Below are 20,342 nucleotides of genomic sequence, written 5' to 3' on the forward strand. Positions count from 1 at the left end.
CAAAAGAAAAGAGAGAGGACCCAAATTAATAAAATTATGATTAAAGGGCAGAGATCATGACTAACACCAAGGAAATAGAAACAATCATCAGAAATTATTATCAACAGTTATATGTCAATAAGTTAAGCAAGCTAGGAGAAATGGATGCACACCTGGAAACTTATAAACTTCCAAGACTGAAACAGGAATAAATTGACAACGTGAATAGACCAATATCTAATAATGAGATTGAAGCAGTGATCAAAACCTCCCAAAAAATAAGAGCCCAGGACCTGACAGATTCTCTGGGGAAGTCTGCCAAACATTAAAAGAAGAAATAATACCAATTCTTCTGAAGCTGTTTTAAAAAAAATAGAAACAGAAGGAAAACTTGCAGACTCTTTCAATGAAGCCAACATTACCCTGACCCCAAACCAAGCAAAGACTCCATCAAAAAGGAAAATTTCAGACCAATATCCCTGATGAATATGGATGCTAAGATTCTCAACAAGATCCTAGCTAATAGGATCCAACACAACATTAAAAACATTACCCACCATGACCAGGTGGGATTTATCCCTGGGATGCAAGGGTGGTTCAACATTCTCAAATCAATTGATGTGATAGAACAAACCAATAATAGAAGAGATAAGAACCACATGGTCATCTCAATTGATGCAGAAAAAGCATTTGACAAAATACAGCATCCATTCCTGATTAAAACACTTCAGAGTATAGGGATAGAGGGAACATTCCTCAACTTTGTAAAATCTATCTATGAAAAACCCACAATGAATATCATTCTCAAAGGGGAAAAGCTGACGGGAACACGACAAGGATGTTCACTCTCACCACTGTGGTTAAACATAGTACTGGAAGTCCTAGCAACAGCAATCAGACAACGAAAAGAAATAAAAGATATTCAATTTGGCAAAGAAGAAGTCAAACTCTCTTCGCAGATGACATGATACTTTATATGGAAAACCCAAAAGACTCCACCCCCATAACTATAGAACTCATACAGCAATTCAGCAATGTGGCAGGATACAAAATCAATGTACAGAAATCAGTGGCTTTCTTATACACTAACAATGAAAATACAGAAAGGGAAATTAGAGAATCGATTCCATTTACCATAGCACCAAGAACCATAAGATACCTGGGAATAAACCTAACCAAAGAGGTAAAGGATCTGTACTCGAGGAACTACAGAACTCTCATGAAAGAAATTGAAGAAGACACAAAAAGATGGAAGACCATTTCATGTTCTTGGATCAGAAGAATAAACATTGTTAAAATGTCTATACTGCCTAGAGCAATCAATACTTCCAATGCCATGCTGATCAAAATTCCACTAACATGTTTTAAAGAGCTGGAACAAACAATCCTAAAATTTGTATGGAACCAGAGGAGACCACAAATTTCTAAGGAAATGTTGAAAGAGAAAAACAAAACTTGGGGCATCACATTGCCTGATTATAAGCTTTACTACAAAGCTGTGATCACCAAGACAGCATGGTACTGGCATAAAAACAGACACATAGACCAGTGGAACAGAGTAGAGAGCCCAGATATGGACCTGCAACTCAGTGGTCAAATAATCTTTGACAAAGCAGGAAAAAATATCCAGTGAAAAAAAGACAGTCTCTTCAATAAATGTTGCTGGAAAAATTGGACAGCTATGTATAGAAGAATGAAACTTGACCATTCTCTTACACCATACACAAAGATAAACTCAAAATGGATAAAAGACCTCAATGTGAGTCAAGAATCCATCAAAATCCTAGAGGAGAACATAGGCACAGAAACTTCTTTCAAGATATGTCACCAAAGGCAAGGGAAACAAAAGAGAAAATGAACTTTTGGGACTTCATCAAGATCAAAAGCTTCTGCACAGCAAAGGAAACAGTAAACAAAACAAAAAGGCAACCCACGGAATGGGAGAAGATATTTGCAAATGACACTACAGACAAAGCGCTGATAATCAAGATCTATAAAGATCTTCTCAAACTCAACACACACAAAACAGATAATCACAACCAAAAAAAAAAAAAAATGGGCAGAAGACATGAACAAACACTTCTCCAAAGAAGATATACAAATGGCTACCAGACCCATAAGAAAATGTTCATCATCACTAGCCATCAGGGAGATTCAAATCAAAACCACATTGATATATGACCTTATACCAGTTATATATCAATGGCAAAAATTAACAAGACAGTAAAAAACATGTGTTGGAGAGGATGTGAAGAAAGTGGAACCCTCTTACACTGTTGGTGGGAATGCAAGTTGGTGCAGCCACTTTGGAAAACAGTGTGGAGATTCCTTAAGAAATTAAAAATAGACCTATGACCCTGCAATTGCACTGCTGGGTATTTACCCCAAAGATACAGATGGAGTGAAAAGAAGGGCCATCTGTACCCCAGTGTTCATAGCAGCAAGGGCCACAGCTGCCAAACTGTGGAAAGAACCAAGATGCCCTTCAACGGATGAATGGATAAAGAAGATACAGTCCATATATACTATAGAGTGTTATGCCTCCATCAGAAAGGATGAATACCCAACTTTTGTATCAACATGGGTGGGACTGGAAAAGATTATGCTGAGTGAAATAAGTCAAGCAGAGAGAGTCAATTATCATATGGTTTTGCTTGATTGTGGAGCATAATTAATAACATGGAGGACCTGGGGAAATGGAGAGAAGTGAGTTGGGGGAAACTGGAAGGGGAGACAAACCATAAGAGACTGTGGACTCAGAGAAACAAACTGAGGGTTTTGGAAGGGTAGGGGTTGGGGGGTGGATGAGCCTGGTGGTGGGTGTTATGGAGGGCACATATTGCATAGAGCACTGGGTGTGGTGCATAAAGAATTAATTCTGGAACACTGAAAAGAAATAAAAATAAATTAAAAAAATAAACCACCATAGGGTCCCCATAAAACTATAAAACCCCAGCACCAAGGGGAAACAGTATATTAAGCTCCTGGTATTACCTCATAGCCTGTATATTTCTCAAATATAACTTTTCTCTCTCACTCGCTTGCTTGCTCGCTTTTTAATTCTTTCTCATGATTCTTGTTCTTTGGTTTTTTTTACCTACTTACCATTTTATATTTTTAATTTTATTTTACTATTTCAGTGTCCCAAGATTCATTGTTTATGTATCACATCCAGTGCTCCATGCAATATGTGCCCTCCTTAATACCCACCGCCAGGCTCACCTAACCTCCCCACCCAACTACCATTTCACCTAGGTGTTTAATACAACGTATTACATAGTATCATTTTAACTTGAACTTTTTCATACATAGACTTTTTCCTTTCTTTTTCTTTCTTATAGATATAGATAGATAGATAGATAGATAGATATAAGCTTTTTTCCCTATTCAATATTACCTTTATATATACACCAGCTTTAATTTCCCTGTATCTCTGAAAAGTTGTGTTCTCTAACAAAGATAACAAGATACACCCAGGAAGAACTGAAATACACTTTCTCACCCACATCAAGGGATTATAACCATCCCTCCACCTTTTTATTTTGGATTTTTTCTTTTTTTGGTCTTTTTGTTTCTCTGTTTCCTTTTGTTTTCATACTTTATAAATCTTACTCTTGGGGTTCGTTTGGTCTGGGGGTTTTGTTTGTTCTGTTCGGTTTTTTTTCCTTTTTCTTTTCTTGGACTTTTGTTTGTTTGTTATGTTTTTTTACTTTATAAATCTTACTCTTGGGGCTCATTTTGGCTAGATCTCTTTTTCTTTCTTTCTTTTTGGTCGTGACTTCTGATTACTCCAAAACTTCCCAGGGTGCCCATTGCCTGGAGGGTGGTTGTTATTTTCACCTGTACAGCCCTCAACCACAACTCAATAGAATGATAAAAAGGAGGAATTTCCAACAGAGAAAAGGCCCAGAGACAATGGTATCTCCAGCAGATCTGATGGATATGGATCTAAGCAAGATATCAGAAATAGACTTCAGGGTAGCAGCTAGGAAGACAATAGTCAGGCTTGAGAAAAGTATTAACGGCAAAATAGAGTCATTAAGGGCAGAAGTGAAAGAAGATGTGGCAGAATTTAAAAATGCTATCAATAAGATACAATTTAATCTAAATTCTCTAACAGTTAGGGTAAATGAGGTAGAAGAATTAATTAGTGATCTTGAAGACAAACTAATAGAAAAGAAGGAGCAGTAGGAGGCCTGGAGCAAACAACTTAGAATCCTTGAAAACAGAATTAGAGAAATAAAAGATGCCATGAAATGTTCTAATGTCAGAATTATTGGGATCCCTGGGTGGGGGGTGGGGTGGAGAGAGAGAGAGGACTAGATGATATAGCTGAGCAAATTCTAGCTGATAACTTCCCTAATCTGGGCAATGAAGCAATCCTGTCCTAGAGGCAGAGAGGATATGCCCAAAGATCAATGAAGGCAGATCAACACCCAATCATGTAATCATAAAATTCACAAATACTATAATACAAGAATACGTTATTGTAGGTGACCTTAACACTCCACTCTCAGCAATGGACAGATCAACTAAACATAAAATCAACACAGAAACAAGAGCTTTGAACAACACATTGGACCTGATGGACCTCATATAAACATACAGAACATGCCACCCTAAAACAAAAGAACACTCATTCTTCTCAAGTGCAAATGGAACTTTCTCCAGAATAGACCACATACTAGGTCACAAATCAGAGTTCAGCCAATACCAAAACACTGAGATTATTCCCTGCTTATTCTCAGACAACAATGCTTTGAAACTGGAACTCAACCACAAGAAAAGGTTTGGAAGAAATTCAAACACTTAGAACCTAAAAACCAGCCTGCTCAAGAATGTTTGGGTCAACCAGGAAATCAAAAATGAACTTAATCAATTAATGGAAACCAATGAGAATGAAGACACATCAGTCCAAAATCTATGGGATACGGCAAAGGAGGTCCTAAGGTGGAAACACATAGCCATTCAAGCCTCACTCAAAAAAACAGAGAAATCCCGAATGCACATACTTATTTACACCATGAAGGAATCAACAACAAATTAGATCTACCCCATGCATGAGAAGAGAAATAAGATTAGAGCAGAGATCAATGAATTAGGAATCAGAGATACAGTAAAACACATTAATGAAACTAGAAACTGTTTCTTCAAAAGAATAAGATCAATAAACCAATAGCCAGACTTATCCAAAAGAAAAAAACAGAGGACTCAAAATAATAAAATTATGGATAAAAGGGGAAGATCATGACTAACACTGAGGAAATAGAAACAATCATCAGAAACTATTATCAAGAGTTATATGTCAGTAAGTTAATCAATCTAGAAATTGATACATTCCTGGAAACCTATAAAATTCAATGACTAAAACAAGAAGAAATGAACAACCTGAATAGGCCAATAACCAGCAATGAGATTGAAGCAGTGATCAAAAATCTCCCCCAAAAACAAGAATCCAGGACCTGATGGATTGCCTGGAGAATTCTACCAAATATTCAAAGAAGAAATAATACCTATTCTCCTGAAACTGTTTCAAAAATAGAAACAGAATAAAAACTGGATTTTTATGAAGCCAGTATTACCTTGACCCCCAAACCAGGCAAAGATCCCATCAAAAATGAGAATTTCAGAACAATATCCCTGGTAAATATGGATGCCAAGATTCTCAATAAGATATTCACTAATAAGATCCAACAGTACATTAAAAGGATTTATCCATCACAACAAGGTGGGATTTATCCCTGGGATGTAAGGGTTGTTCAATATTAGAAAATATTCAATATTAGAAAATCAATCAATGTGATAAAACACATAAATGAGTTTCTCAGTTGATGCAAAAAAAAAAAAAAAGCATTTAAAAAAATATAGCATCCATTCCTGATTAAAACTCTTCAGAGAATAGGGATAGAAGTAACATTCCTCAACTTCATAAAATCCCTCTATGGAAAACCCACAGTAAATATCATTCTCAATGGGGAAAAGCTGAGATCCTTTCCCTTAAGATGAAGAACATGACAAGGATGCCCCCTTTCACCACTATTGTTCAACATAGTACTAGAAGTCCAAGCAAAAGCAATCAGACAACAACAACAACAAAAACAACAAAATTTATTCAAATTGATAAAGAAGAAGTAAAAGTCTCTCTCTTTGCAGATGACATGATACTTCATGTGGAAAATCCAAAAGACTCCATCCCCAAATTATTAGAACTCATAGAGCAATTCAGCAATGTGACAGGATACAAAATCAATGTACAGAAACCCACTGCATTTCTATACACTAACAATGTAACTGAAGAAGGAGAAATTAAAAAATCGATCCCTTTTACAATACCACCAAAACCATAAGTTATCTAGGAATAAACCTAACCAAAGAGGTAAAGGATCTGTACTCTAGAAACTACATAACACTTGTGAGAGAAATTGAAGAAGACACAAAAAGAGGGGAAAACATTCCATGCTCATGAATTGGAAGAATAAACATTGTTAAATTGTCTATGCTACCCAAGTCAATCTATACATTCAATGTGATCACTATCAAAATACCATTAGCATTTTTCACAGAGCTAGAATAAACAACCCTAAAATTTGTATGGAACCAGAAAAGACCCTGAATCTCCAGGGATTATTGGAAAAGAAAACCAAGGCATGACAATGCCTCACTTCAAGCTATATTACAAAGCTGCAATCATCAAGACAGCATGGCAGTGGCACAAAAACAGACATGTAGATCAATGGAACAGAAGAGAGAGCCTAGAAATGGACCCTCAACCCTATGGTCAAGTAATCTTGGACAAAGAAAGAAAGAAAGAATAACCAATGGAAAAACGACAGTCTCTTCAATAAATGGTATTAGGAAAACTGAACAGCCATATGCAAAAGAATGAAACTAGACCATTCTCTTACAACATACACAAAGATAAACTGAAAATGAATGAAAGACCTCAATGTGAGACAGAAATCTGTCAAAATCCTAGAGGAGAACATAGGCAGTAACCTCCTTGACACTGGATATAACAACTTCTTTCAAGACATGTCTTTAGGGGCGCCTGGGTGGCTCAGTGGGTTAAGCCACTGCCTTCGGCTCAGGTCATGATCTCAGGTCCTGGGATCGAGTCCCGCATCGGGCTCTCTGCTTGGCAGGGAGCCTGCTTCCTCTTCTCTCTCTGCCTGCCTCTCTGCCTACTTGTGATCTCTCTCTGTCAAATAAATAAATAAAATCTTTAAAAAAAAAAAAAGACATGTCTCTAAAGGAAAGGGAAAGAAAAGCAAAAATGAATGTTTGGGACTTCATCAAGATCAAAAGCTTTTGCACAGCAGAGGAAACAGTCAACAAAACTAAGAGGCAATCCACTGAAAGGGAGAAGATATTTGTAAATAACATTTCAGATAAAGGGCTGATATTCAAGATCTATAAAGAGCTTCTCAAACTCAACACTCACAAAAGAAATAATCCCATCAAAAAATGGGCAGAAGACATGAAGAAACACTTCTGCAAAGAAGATATACAAATGACTAAGAGATGCATGAAAAAATGTTCAACATCATTAGCCATCAGGAAAATACAAATCAAAAACACAATGAGATATCATCTTATAGCAGTTAGAATCACAAAAATTAACATGACAGAAAACAAGTTTTGGAGAGGCACTGTTGGTATGGATGTAAGCTGTTATAGCCACTCTGAAAAACAGTGTAGAGGTTCCTCAAGACATTAAAAATAGAGCTATCCTATGACCCAGCAACTGCACTACTAGGTAGTAACCCCAAAGATATAGATGTAGGAAATAAAGGCCATATGCTCCCCAATGTCCATAGCAGCAATGTTCACAATAGCCCAACTGTAAAATGAACTGACATGCCCTTCAACAGATGAAAGGATAAAGAAGATGTGGTGCATATATACAATGGAATACTACTCAGCCATCAGAAAGGATAAGTACTCACCATTTGCATGGACATGGATGGAACTGAAGAGGATTATGTTAGCTGAAATAGGTCAAGCAGAGAAAGACAATAATCATAGGGTTTCACTCAGAGGTGAACATAAGGAATAGTGTGGAGGACCACAGGGGAAGGGAGGGAAAACTGAATGGGAAGAAATCAGAGAGGGAGACAAACCATGAGAGACTCTGGACTCCAGGAAATAAACTGAGTGTTGCAGAAGGGAGAGGGTGGGAGGATGGGGTAGCCAGGTGATGCGTACTAAGGAGGGCATGTGTTGTGATGAGCACTGGGTTTTATATTTGACTAGTGAGTCGTTTAACACTACATCAAAAACTAATGATGTACTACATGCTGGCTAACTGAACATAAAAAATAATTCCTCAAACCTAAAAAGAGGGAGATAGAGAGAGAAATACAAATCAAAACCACAGTGAGATACTATCTCACACCATTCAGAATGACTAAATATAAAAACAATGAGAAAATTTAATGACAACATAAAAAATAGTGAAACTTGAACACTTTCTTACACCATACACAAAAATAAACTCAAAATGGATGAAAAATCTCAGTATGACATAGAAAACCATTAAAATCCTAGTGAAGAATACAGGCAGTAACCTCTGACATCAGCCATAGCAACTTATTTCTAGTTAAGTCTCTTGAGGCCAGGGAAACAAAAGCAAAATAAACTATTTGCACTTATCCAGATAAAAAGCTTCATACAGTGAAGAAATAACAAGACTAAAAGGCAACTGACAGAATGGGAGAAGATATTTGCCAATGACTTATCTAATCGAAGTGTTAGTATCCAAAATAAGCGACCAACTTATAAAACTCAACACCCCCCCCACCAAAACCCACAAATAATCCAGTTATAAAATGTGCAAAAGACATGAGTAGACATTTTTCCAAAGAAAACATATGGGATGGCCAACAGACATATGAAAAGATGCTCAACATCACTCATCATCAGGAAAAAACAATCAAAACTACAATGAGATATCACCTCACAATTGTGAGAATGATGAAAATCAACAACACAGGAAACAAGAGGTGTTGGTGAGGATGGAGAGAGAGGGGAAACTTATTGTGTTGCTAGTGGGAATGCAAACTGGTGCAGCCACTCTGCAAAACAGTATGGAGGTTCCTCAAAAAGTAAAAAATGTAACTACCCTACAGCAATTGCACTAACTAGGCATTTACCCAAAGAACATGAAATATAGGCTCAAAGGTTTACATATACCTGATGTTTGCAGCTGCATATTTAACAATAGCAAAAATCAAAGCCCAAATGTCCATCCATTGATAATGGATAAAGAAGAAGTGGTATGTATATACAATACAGTACTACTCACCCATCAAAAAGAATGAAATCTTACCATTAGCAACAACATGGATAGAGCAAGGATGTATTATGCTAAGTGAAATAAGTCACTCAGAAAAAGACTAGTACCATATGATCTCTCTCATATATGCAATCTAATAAAGAAATCATATGAACATATGGGAGGGGGTGGAAAGAAAAAAGGGAGTGAGGGAAATAAGCCATAAGTGACTTTTAGTGATAGAGAACAAACTGAAGGTTAATGGAGGGAGGCGGTTGGGGGTTAAGCCAGATGGGTGATGGCTATTAAAGAGAGCACTTGTAATGAATTCTGGATGATTTATGTAAGTAACAAATCACTGAATTCTACTCCAGAAACCAGTATTGTACTCTGTGTTAACTAACAACAAAAAGAAAGAAAGAAAGAAGGAAAGAAAGAAAGAGAAAGAGACTTTTAATTATAGAGCGCAAACTGATGGTTACTAGAGGGAAAGGACTGATGGAAATTAAGGACTGTAGTTGACATGATGAGCCCAGCATGGTATATGGAAGTGTTGAATCACTATATTGTATACTTGAAATTAATATAACACTGTATGTAAACTAACTGAAATTAAAATTTAAATTTTTTTTAAAAATGAAAAGATGAACTAATCTTTAGTAATGTGTAGATGTACAAACATCAATTTTTAAGTATTTAAAATTATAAATTGTAATTTTGAATTCTGATTAATCTATCTGCTAGATGTGCTTAAAAGCTTATTTTACCTCTATGAGCCTCCACTTTCCATGTCAGCTAATCCTAGTTTCTATCTGCTTATTCTGTTTTCAGTGATTAAGTTGTTCCTTTTCTGAAGAAAGCCTAGAGGGCCTGCTACCTGTCACTTTGTTCTGTATGGATGCTTTTACAGTCCTGGATATTTTATTTCTGCCAGAATTTTTTCCTATAGCCATTCATTAATCTCTGTTAAGAATTTTGGCAACTCCTCAGTTTGCACAACCAATTTTTGTTTGGTTCTTCTTGAAGGAACATATAACTGAAGAACTGGAGAAAACAGATGTACACAAATAAGGTAGGGGGAAAAAATAGAGGATTTAAATTATTGATTTGGTTTTTGGTCACTTTGTACTCTGGGTTTAAGTTATCCTAAGATCCAACTATACTGTCTGTTCTTAGATTCCATAGGAAACCCTTGAGTACTTCTAAACTTTACCTTTATCTTTAAGATAATAGAATTTTTATTACTTATAGTTCAATTAACCATGATTGAGACATCTGGTATACAGCACCTAATCACTATCTTGCTTCTATTGAAAAAGTTCAATTGACCTATTTCTGCTTTAAACTAAATTCTTTTTTTTTAAGATTTTATTTATTTATTTGACAGAGATCACAAGTAGGCAGAGAGGCAGACAAAGAGAGAGAAGAAGAGAAGCAGGCTCCCTGCTGAGCAGAGAGCCCAATGCAGGGCTCGATCCCAGGACCCTGAGACCATGACCTGAGCCAAAGGAAGAGGTTTAACCCACTGAACCACCCAGGCGCCCTTAAACTAAATTCTTAAGTTAAAACCACATTCACTTGAGAGAACGATATTTTTGATTTCAAATATATTTTTGTTAAAAAAGCGTTGGTGCAAATAATCAAAATTATATAAGTAGTTTTTTTTCCATTTCTTTGGAAACATAAAGAAATGAAAAAAACTCACATGATTCATCAACTAAAAGTTCTTGAGGTCTTATATTAGTGAATATTTATCCACTTACTTATAAAAGGGAAGAAAATTTTCTAATGCAGCAGCAGTGTTAGAGAGTAATGACTCTTCACAGAAGTCAGTAGCTTGAATTTGTTATAAATTAAAATTTATGCTTGAAAATCCAAATTATAAGATAAGACAAAGGTAAATAGGTCTTACAAAATTGTTTTCACTTTTTAAAAAAGCGAATTAGATATTCTAGAAAAAAATAAAATTGCTGACTCTAATTTTTAAAGCTTGTGTTCAAACCTGTATCATAAATAGCTATCTTTTCCTTTTTAATTTCTTTTCAGTGTAACAGTATTCATTGTTTTTGCACCACACCCAGTGCTCCATGCAATATGTGTCCTACTTAACACCCACCACCTGGTTCCCCCAACCTCCCACCCCCCCGCCCCTACAAAACACTCAGGCTGTTTTTCAGAGTCCATAGTCTCTCATGGTTCACCTCCCCTTCCAATTTCCCCCAACTCCCTTCTCCTCTCCATCTTCCTTTGTCCTCCATGCTATTTGTTATGCTCCACAAATAAGTGAAGTCATATGATAATTGACTTTCTCTGCTTGACTGATTTCACTCAGCATAATCTCTTCCTGTCCCGTCCATGTTGCTACAAAAGTTGGGTATTCATCCTTTCTGATGGAGGCATAATACTCCATAGTGTATATGGACCACATTTTCCTTATCCATTCATCCATTGAAGGGCATCTTGGTTCTTTCCACAGTTTGGCGACCGTGGCCATTGCTGCTATAAACATTGGGGTACAGATGGCCCTTCTTTTCACTCCATCTGTATCTTTGTGGTAAATACCCGGCAGTGCAATCGCAGGGTCATAGGGAAGCTCTATTTTTAATTTCTTGAGGAATCTCCACACTGTTCTCCAAAGTGGCTGCACCAACTTGCATTCCCACCAACAGTGGAAGAGGGTTCCCCTTTCTCCACATCTCCTCCAACACACTTTGTTTCCTGTCTTGCTAATTTTGGCCATTCTAACTGGTGTACGGTGGTATCTCAATGTGGTTTTAATTTGAATCTCCCTGATGGTTACTGATGATGAACATTTTTTCATGTGTCTGATAGCCATTTGTATGTCTTCATTGGAGAAGTGTCTGTTCATATCTTCTGCCCATTTTTTTAAAAGACAGTCTCTTCAACAAATGGTGCTGGCAAAATTGGACAGCTATATGTAGAAGAATGAAATGCAACCATTCTCTTACACTGTACACAAAGAGAAACTCAAAATGCGTAAAAGACCTCAACGTGAGACAGGAATCGATCAGAATCCTAGAGGAGAACATAGGCAGTAACCTCTTTGATATCAGCCACAGCAACTTCTTTCAAGATATGTCTCCAAAGGCAAAGGAAACGAAAGAGAAAATGAACTTTTGGGACTTCATCAAGATCAAAAGCTCCTGCACAATAAAGGAAACAGTCAAGAAAACAAAGAGGCAACCCACAGAATGGGAGAAGATATTTGCAAATGACAATACAGACAAAAGATTGATATCCAAGATCTATAAAGAACTTCTCAAACTCAACACATACAAAACAGATAATCATATCATAAATATCTTTTGAAAAATAGAAAATATTCTCTAAAATCATCAAATAAATGCTTGAGATTAATACACCTAAAAATGAATACAAATTATACCAGATTAGCATACTTGCCTCTTTTTCAGATTCTTTAAATGTTGTTTCTTTCTCCTTTACTCGCTGCATAAACTTTTGTTTCAGTTCTTCTTCTTCCCTCTGACAGTGATCATAGAACTTCTGTCTTTTGGCTTCATAGATCTCTTGAAAACTACAAAAAAATAATTTATTACTATCATATTAAAATTGTAATATAAATAAAGCTGTAAAAATATATATTGTATGTTAAGTCCCATGTAAGGACATTTAACAACATTTTCTTCATGTATAGAAATAGAAATTTTTATGTCATGAGATGTAAAAAAAGGGAGTTTTAGTATTGAAGAATATATAGATTGTATGTCTGAAGAAGAGTAGAAGTTTAAAACAGTTGTATTAGTGATTTCTTGTTATCATTTTTCAATATATCATACTTTTTCACATCTTTTGATAATAAAATTTGGGGAAACCTCTACTTTACAAGGTTCTTATTTAAAATAAATCTGGGCAGGGATGCCTGGGTGGGACAGTCAGTTAAGCATCTCCCTTTGGCTCAGGTCATGATCCTAGGGTTCTGAGACTAAGTCCCACATTGGACTCCTTGCTCAGCAGGGAGTCTGCTTCTCTCTCAGCCTATCACCCCCCCAATTTTCCTCTCTCTGCTTCTCACTCACTGACAAATAAATTTTAAAAGTCTTTTAAAAATAAAAATAAAATTAAGCCAGGCGTCATCATCATCACTATCACAATCATCACTAAAATAATCAAAATAGTACAGTAGTAGCACAAAAATAGATACATAGATAAATGGAACATTGTAGAGAGGCCAAAAACAGACCCAGGTTTATATGGTCAATTAATATATGACAATATAATATATTATTATATATTATTATATATTATATATATAACATCTTTATATAACATAATATAGTTATATGGTCAATTAATATATGACAAGTGAGGCAATAATATACAATGGGTGAAAGATAGTCCCTTCAATAGCTGGTACTGGAAAACTGAACAGCTACATGCAAGAGCATGAAACTAGACCAGTTTCTTATACCATACACAAAAGAGCCTCAAAATTAATTAAATACCAAAATGTGAAACCTGAAACCATAAAAATCCCAGGAGAAAAAATAAGCAGTAATCTCCTGGATGTTGGCTAACATTTTTTTACCAACATTTTCTAGCTATGACTCCTCAGGCAAAAGAAACAAAAGCAAACATAAACTATTGTGGCTACACCAAAATAAAAGGTTTTTGTACAGTGGAGGAAACCATCAACAAAACAAAAAGGCAACCTACTGGATGGGAAAAAATCATTTGCAAATGATATATCTGATAAAAGGTTAATAACCTGTCTTGTTAATTTTGGCCATTCTAACTGGTATAAGGTAATATCTCAATGTGGTTTTAATTTGAATCTCCCTGAGGGCTAGTGATGATGAACATGTTTTGGAGGGGATGTGGAGAGAGGGGAACCGTCTTACACTGTTGGTGGGAATGCAAGTTGGTGCAGCCACTTTGGAGAACAGTGTGGAGATTTCTCAATAAATTAAAAATAAGGCTTCCTTATGACCCTGCGATTGCACTGCTGGGTATTTACCACAAAGATACAGATGGAGTGAAAAGAAGGGCCATCTGTACCCCAATGTTTATAGCAGCAATGACCACGGTCGCCAAACTGTGGAAAGAACCAAGATGTCCTTCAACGGATGAATGGATAAGGAAAATGTGGTCCATATACACTATGGAGTATTATGCCTCCATCAGAAAGGATGAATACCCAACTTTTGTAGCAACATGGACGGGACAGGAAGAGATTATGCTGAGTGAAATCAGTCAAGCAGAGAGAGTCAATTATCATATGGTTTCACCTATTTGTGGAGCATAACAAATAGCATGGAGGACATGGGGACTTAGGAGAAGGGAGCTGGGGGAAATTGGAAGGGGAGGTGAATCATGAGAGACTATGGACTCTGAAAAACAATCTGAGGGGGTTGAAGAGGTGGGGGAGTGGGAGGTTGGGGTACCAGGTGGTGGGTATTATAGAGGGCACGGATTGCATGGAGCACTGGGTGTGGTGAAAAAATAATGAATACTGTTATACTGAAAATAAATAAATTTAATTTTTTTAAAAAAAGGTTAATAACCAAAATATATAGAGACTTTATATGACTCAACACTAAAAAAATAATAAACTGATAAAAAATGGGCAAAGAACATGAATAAACTTTTTTCCAATGAAAATATACTGATGGCCAGAAAGCATGAAAAAATGCTCAACATTATTATCATTAGGGAGATGCAAATCATATCACAATGAGATATCACCTTACAACTGTTGAATTGTTAGAATCAAAAAGACAAAAATTTAAAAATGTTGGTAAAGATGTGGCAATGGGGAACCCTCATGCACTGTTGGCTAGAATGTAAATTGGTATAGCCACTGTGGAAAAAGAGTACAGAGATTCCTTAAAATATTAAAAATACAAATACCATATGTTCCAGGAATTCCACTACTGGTTATTTATCCAAAGAAAGTGAAACATTAATTTAAAAAGATAGGTGAAATGTATGAATTTTTGTGTTTATTTCAGCATTATTTACCATAGCCAAGATATGGAGGCAAACTAATTTTCCATCAATAGGAGAATGGATAAATAAAATGTGGTGTGGGTATGTATGTGTGTATGTGTGTGTAAAGAATATTACTCAACCTTAAAAAAAATAATCTTGCTATTTGTGACATGAATGGACCTAAGAGTACTATGTTAAGGGAAATGTCAGACACAGAAAGAAAAATACCATATAATTTCATTTATATGTGGAAACTAAAAAACAAAACAAATTAATAAATAAACAAATAAGAAAAGGAGAAACAAAAGAATAAATACAGAGAACAAACTGGTGATTGCCAAGGGGAAGGGTAATGGGAGATTGGCAAAAATAGGTAAAAGGGAGTGGGGGTACAGGCCTCTGGTTATGGTATAAAAAGTCATGGGATGAGGGCGCCTGGGTGGCTCAGTGGGTTAAGCCGCTGCCTTCGGCTCAGGTCATGATCTCAGGGTCCTGGGATCGAGTCCAGCATCGAGCTCTCTGCTCAGCAGGGAGCCTGCTTCCTCCTCTCTCTCTCTGCCTGCCTCTCTGCCTACTTGTAATCTCTCTCTGTCAAATAAATAAATAAAATCTTTAAAAAAAAAAGTCATGGGATGAATAGGAAATATAGTCAGTGGTATCATAATAGTGTTGTATGGTGACAAATGGTGGCTACACTTGTGAGCATAGCATAATGTATAAAGTTTTCAAATAATTATGTGTACACTTGAGAATAATGTAATATTGGGTATCAACTATACTTCATTTTTAAAAATTGACTTTGAGGGAAAAATTCTGGCTTGCACATCTTTATTAAAAAGTCCATCTCGGGGAGGAGTCAAGATGGCGGAGAAGTAGCAAGCTGAGACTGCTTCAGCTAGCCGGAGATCAGCTAGATAGCTTATCTAAAGATTGCAAATACCTGAAAATCCATCGGCAGATCGAAGAGAAGAAGAACAGCAATTCTGGAAACAGAAAAACAACCACTTTCTGAAAGGTAGGACCGGCGGAGAAGTGAATCCAAAGCGACGGGAAGATAGACCCCGGGGGGAGGGGCCGGCTCCCGGCAAGCGGCGGAGCAACCGCGCACAAAATCAGGACTTTTAAAAGTCTGTTCCGCCGAGGGACATCGCGCCAGAGGCTAAACCGGGGCGAAGCCCACGCGGGGTCAGCGTGGCCTCAGGTCCCGCAGGGTCACAGAAGGATCGGGGGTGTCTGAGTGTCGCAGAGCTTGCGGGTATTGGAACGGGAAAGCCGGCTACAGAGACAGAGCCGACAGTAAGCTCGCAGCTCCGTGTTACCTTGAACCGGTCGCAGGCTCGGTGAGCTCGGAGCGCGGCCGGAGGTCAGGCAGACGGAGTAACTGGGCGCTGTTCTCTGAGGGCGCACCGAGGAGTGGGGCCCTGGGCTCTCGGCTCCTCTGGGCCAGAGACCAGGAGGCCGCCATTTGTATTCCCGTCCTCTGGAACTCTACGGAAAGCGCTCAGGGAACAAAAGCTCCTGAAAGCAAACCCGAGCGGATTACTCACCCCGGCCCCGGCCCCGGGTAAGGGCGGTGTAATTCCGCCTGGGGCAAAGAGACTTGAGAATCAATACAACAGGCCCCTCCCCCAGAAGATCAACAAGAAATCCAGCCGAGACCAAGTTCACCTACCAAGGAGTCCGGTTTCAATACCAAGGAGAGCAGCAGAATTCCAGAGGAGGAGAAAGCCAAGCACGGAACTCATGGCTTTTTTCCTGTGATTTTTTTTTTTAGTCTTGCAGTTAATTTAATTTTTTCTTTTTCATTTTTTTTTTTTTTCTCACCTTCGGGTAAAATTTTTTTTTTTTAACTGTTACCTTTTTCTTTCTTTTTTAATGATTTTTTACTAGTTTATCTAATATATATATATATATATATATTTTACATTTTTCTTAGGTGTTTTCTTTTTTTAAAAATTCTTTTCTTTTCTTTTTTTTTCTTTTTCTTTTCTTTTTGTTTTTTTCTTTCTTTCTTCCTTTTTGAACCTCTTTTTATCCCCTTTCTCCCCACTCACGATTTTGGATCTCTTCTAATTTGGTTAAAGCATATTTTCCTGGGGTTGTTGCCACCCTTTTAGTATTTTACTTGCCCCTTCATTTACTCTTATCTGGACAAAATGACAAGACGTAAAAATTCAACACAAAAAAAAGAACAAGAGGCAGTACCGAAGGCTAGGGACCTAATCAATACAGACATCGGTAATATGTCAGATCTAGAGTTCAGAATGACAATTCTCAAGGTTCTAGCCGGGCTCGAAAAAGGCATGGAAGATATTAGAGAAACCCTCTCGAGAGATATAAAAGCCCTTTCTGGAGAAATAAAAGAACTAAAATCTAACCAAGGTGAAATCAAAAAAGCTATTAATGAGGTGCAATCAAAAATGGAGGCTCTAACTGCTAGGATCAATGAGGCAGAAGAAAGAATTAGTGATATAGAAGACCAAATGACAGAGAATAAAGAAGCTGAGCAAAAGAGGGACAAACAGCTACTGGACCATGAGGGGAGAATTCGAGAGATAAGTGACACCATAAGACGAAAACAACATTAGAATAATTGGGATTCCAGAAGAAGAAGAAAGTGAGAGGGGAGCAGAAGGTATACTGGAGAGAATTATTGGGGAGAATTTCCCCAATATGGCAAAGGGAACGAGCATCAAAATTCAGGAGGTTCAGAGAATGCCCCTCAAAATCAATAAGAATAGGCCCCACACCCCGTCACCTAATAGTAAAATTTACAAGTCTCAATGACAAAGAGAAAATCCTGAAAGCAGCCCGGGAAAAGAAGTCTGTAACATACAATGGTAAAAATATTAGATTGGCAGCTGACTTATCCACAGAGACCTGGCAGGCCAGAAAGAGCTGGCATGATATTTTCAGAGCACTAAACGAGAAAAACATGCAGCCAAGAATACTATATCCAGCTAGGCTATCATTGAAAATAGAAGGAGAGATTAAAAGCTTCCAGGACAAACAACAACTGAAAGAATTTGCAAATACCAAACCAGCTCTACAGGAAATATTGAAAGGGGTCCTCTAAGCAAAGAGAGAGCCTACAAGTGGTAGATCAGAAAGGAACAGAGACCATATACAGTAACAGTCACCTTACAGGCAATACAATGGCACTAAATTCATATCTCTCAATAGTTACCCTGAATGTGAATGGGCTAAATGCCCCTGTCAAAAGACACAGGGTATCAGAATGGATAAAAAAAACAAAAACCCATCTATATGTTGCCTCCAAGAAACACATTTTAAGCCCGAAGACACCTCCAGATTTAAAGTGAGGGGGTGGAAAAGAATTTACCATGCTAATGGACATCAGAAGAAAGCAGGAGTGGCAATCCTTATATCAGATCAATTAGATTTTAAGCCAAAGACTATAATAAGAGATGAGGAAGGACACTATATCATACTCAAAGGGTCTGTCCAACAAGAAGATTTAACAATTTTAAATATCTATGCCCCCAATGTGGGAGCAGCCAACTATATAAACCAATTAATAACAAAATCAAAGAAACACATCAACAATAATACAATGATAGTAGGGGACTTTAACACTCCCCTCACTGAAATGGACAGGTCATCCAAGCAAAAGATCAGCAAGGAAATAAAGGCCTTAAATGACACACTGGACCAGATGGACATCACAGATATATTCAGAATATTTCATCCCAAAGCAACAGAATACACATTCTTCTCTAGTGCACATGGAACATTCTCCAGAATAGATCACATCCTCGGTCCTAAATCAGGACTCAACCGGTATCAAAAGATTGGGATCATTCCCTGCATATTTTCAGACCACAATGCTCTAAAGCTAGAACTCAACCACAAAAGGAAGTTTGGAAAGAACCCAAATACATGGAGACTAAACAGCGTCCTTCTAAAGAATGAATGGGTCAACCGGGAAATTAAAGAAGAATTGAAAAAAATCATGGAAACAAATGATAATGAAAATACAACGGTTCAAAATCTGTGGGACACAACAAAGGCAGTCCTGAGAGGAAAATATATAGCGGTACAAGCCTTTCTCAAGAAACAAGAAAGGTCTCAGGTACACAACCTAACCCTACACCTAAAGGAGCTGGAGAAAGAACAAGAAAGAAACCCTAAGCCCAGCAGGAGAAGAGAAATCATAAAGATCAGAGCAGCAGAAATCAATGAAATAGAAACCAAAAAAAACAATAGAACAAATCAACGAAACTAGGAGCTGGTTCTTTGAAAGAATTAATAAAATTGATAAACCCCTGGCCCGACTTATCAAAAAGAAAAGAGAAAGGACCCAAATAAATAAAATCATGAATGAAAGAGGAGAGATCACAACTAACACCAAAGAAATACAAACTATTATAAGAACATACTATGAGCAACTCTACGGCAATAAATTTGACAATCTGGAAGAAATGGATGCATTCCTAGAAACATATAAACTACCACAACTGAACCAGGAAGAAATAGAAAGCCTGAACAGACCCATAACCAGTAAGGAGATTGAAACAGTCATTAAAAATCTCCAAACAAACAAAAGCCCAGGGCCAGACGGCTTCCCGGGGGAATTCTACCAAACATTTAAAGAAGAACTAATTCCTATTCTCCTGAAACTGTTCCAAAAAATAGAAATGGAAGGAAAACTTCCCAACTCATTTTATGAGGCCAGCATCACCTTGATCCCCAAACCAGACAAGGATCCCACCAAAAAAAAGAGAGCTATAGACCGATATCCTTGATGAACACAGATGCGAAAATACTCAACAAAATACTAGCCAATAGGATTCAACAGTACATTAAAAAGATTATTCACCACGACCAAGTGGGATTTATTCCAGGGCTGCAAGGTTGGTTCAACATCCGCAAATCAGTCAATGTGATACAACACATCAATAAAAGAAAGAACAAGAACCATATGATACTCTCAATAGATGCTGAAAAAGCATTTGACAAAGTACAACATCCCTTCCTGATCAAAACTCTTCAAAGTGTAGGGATAGAGGGCACATACCTCAATATCATCAAAGCTATCTATGAAAAACCCACCGCAAATATCATTCTCAATGGAGAAAAACTGAAAGCTTTTCCGCTA

General features: G+C 37.3%; 1 protein-coding gene across 1 annotated transcript in view; it reads right to left on the reverse strand.

The window, feature by feature from the left end:
* Window positions 1-20,342, reverse strand: part of SEPTIN14 (septin 14) — an 88,338-nt gene that overhangs the window by 14,007 nt on the left and 53,989 nt on the right. The window contains exon 9 of the mRNA XM_045075221.1: window positions 12,677-12,809. Coding sequence (XP_044931156.1) covers window positions 12,677-12,809 — 133 coding nt within the window. The remainder of the gene's footprint in view (window positions 1-12,676; window positions 12,810-20,342) is intronic.

The sequence above is a fragment of the Mustela putorius genome, unplaced genomic scaffold, assembly GCF_011764305.1.
Source record: "Mustela putorius furo isolate JIRA1106 unplaced genomic scaffold, ASM1176430v1.1 tig00000139_pilon_pilon_pilon, whole genome shotgun sequence".
NCBI lineage: Eukaryota > Metazoa > Chordata > Mammalia > Carnivora > Mustelidae > Mustela > Mustela putorius.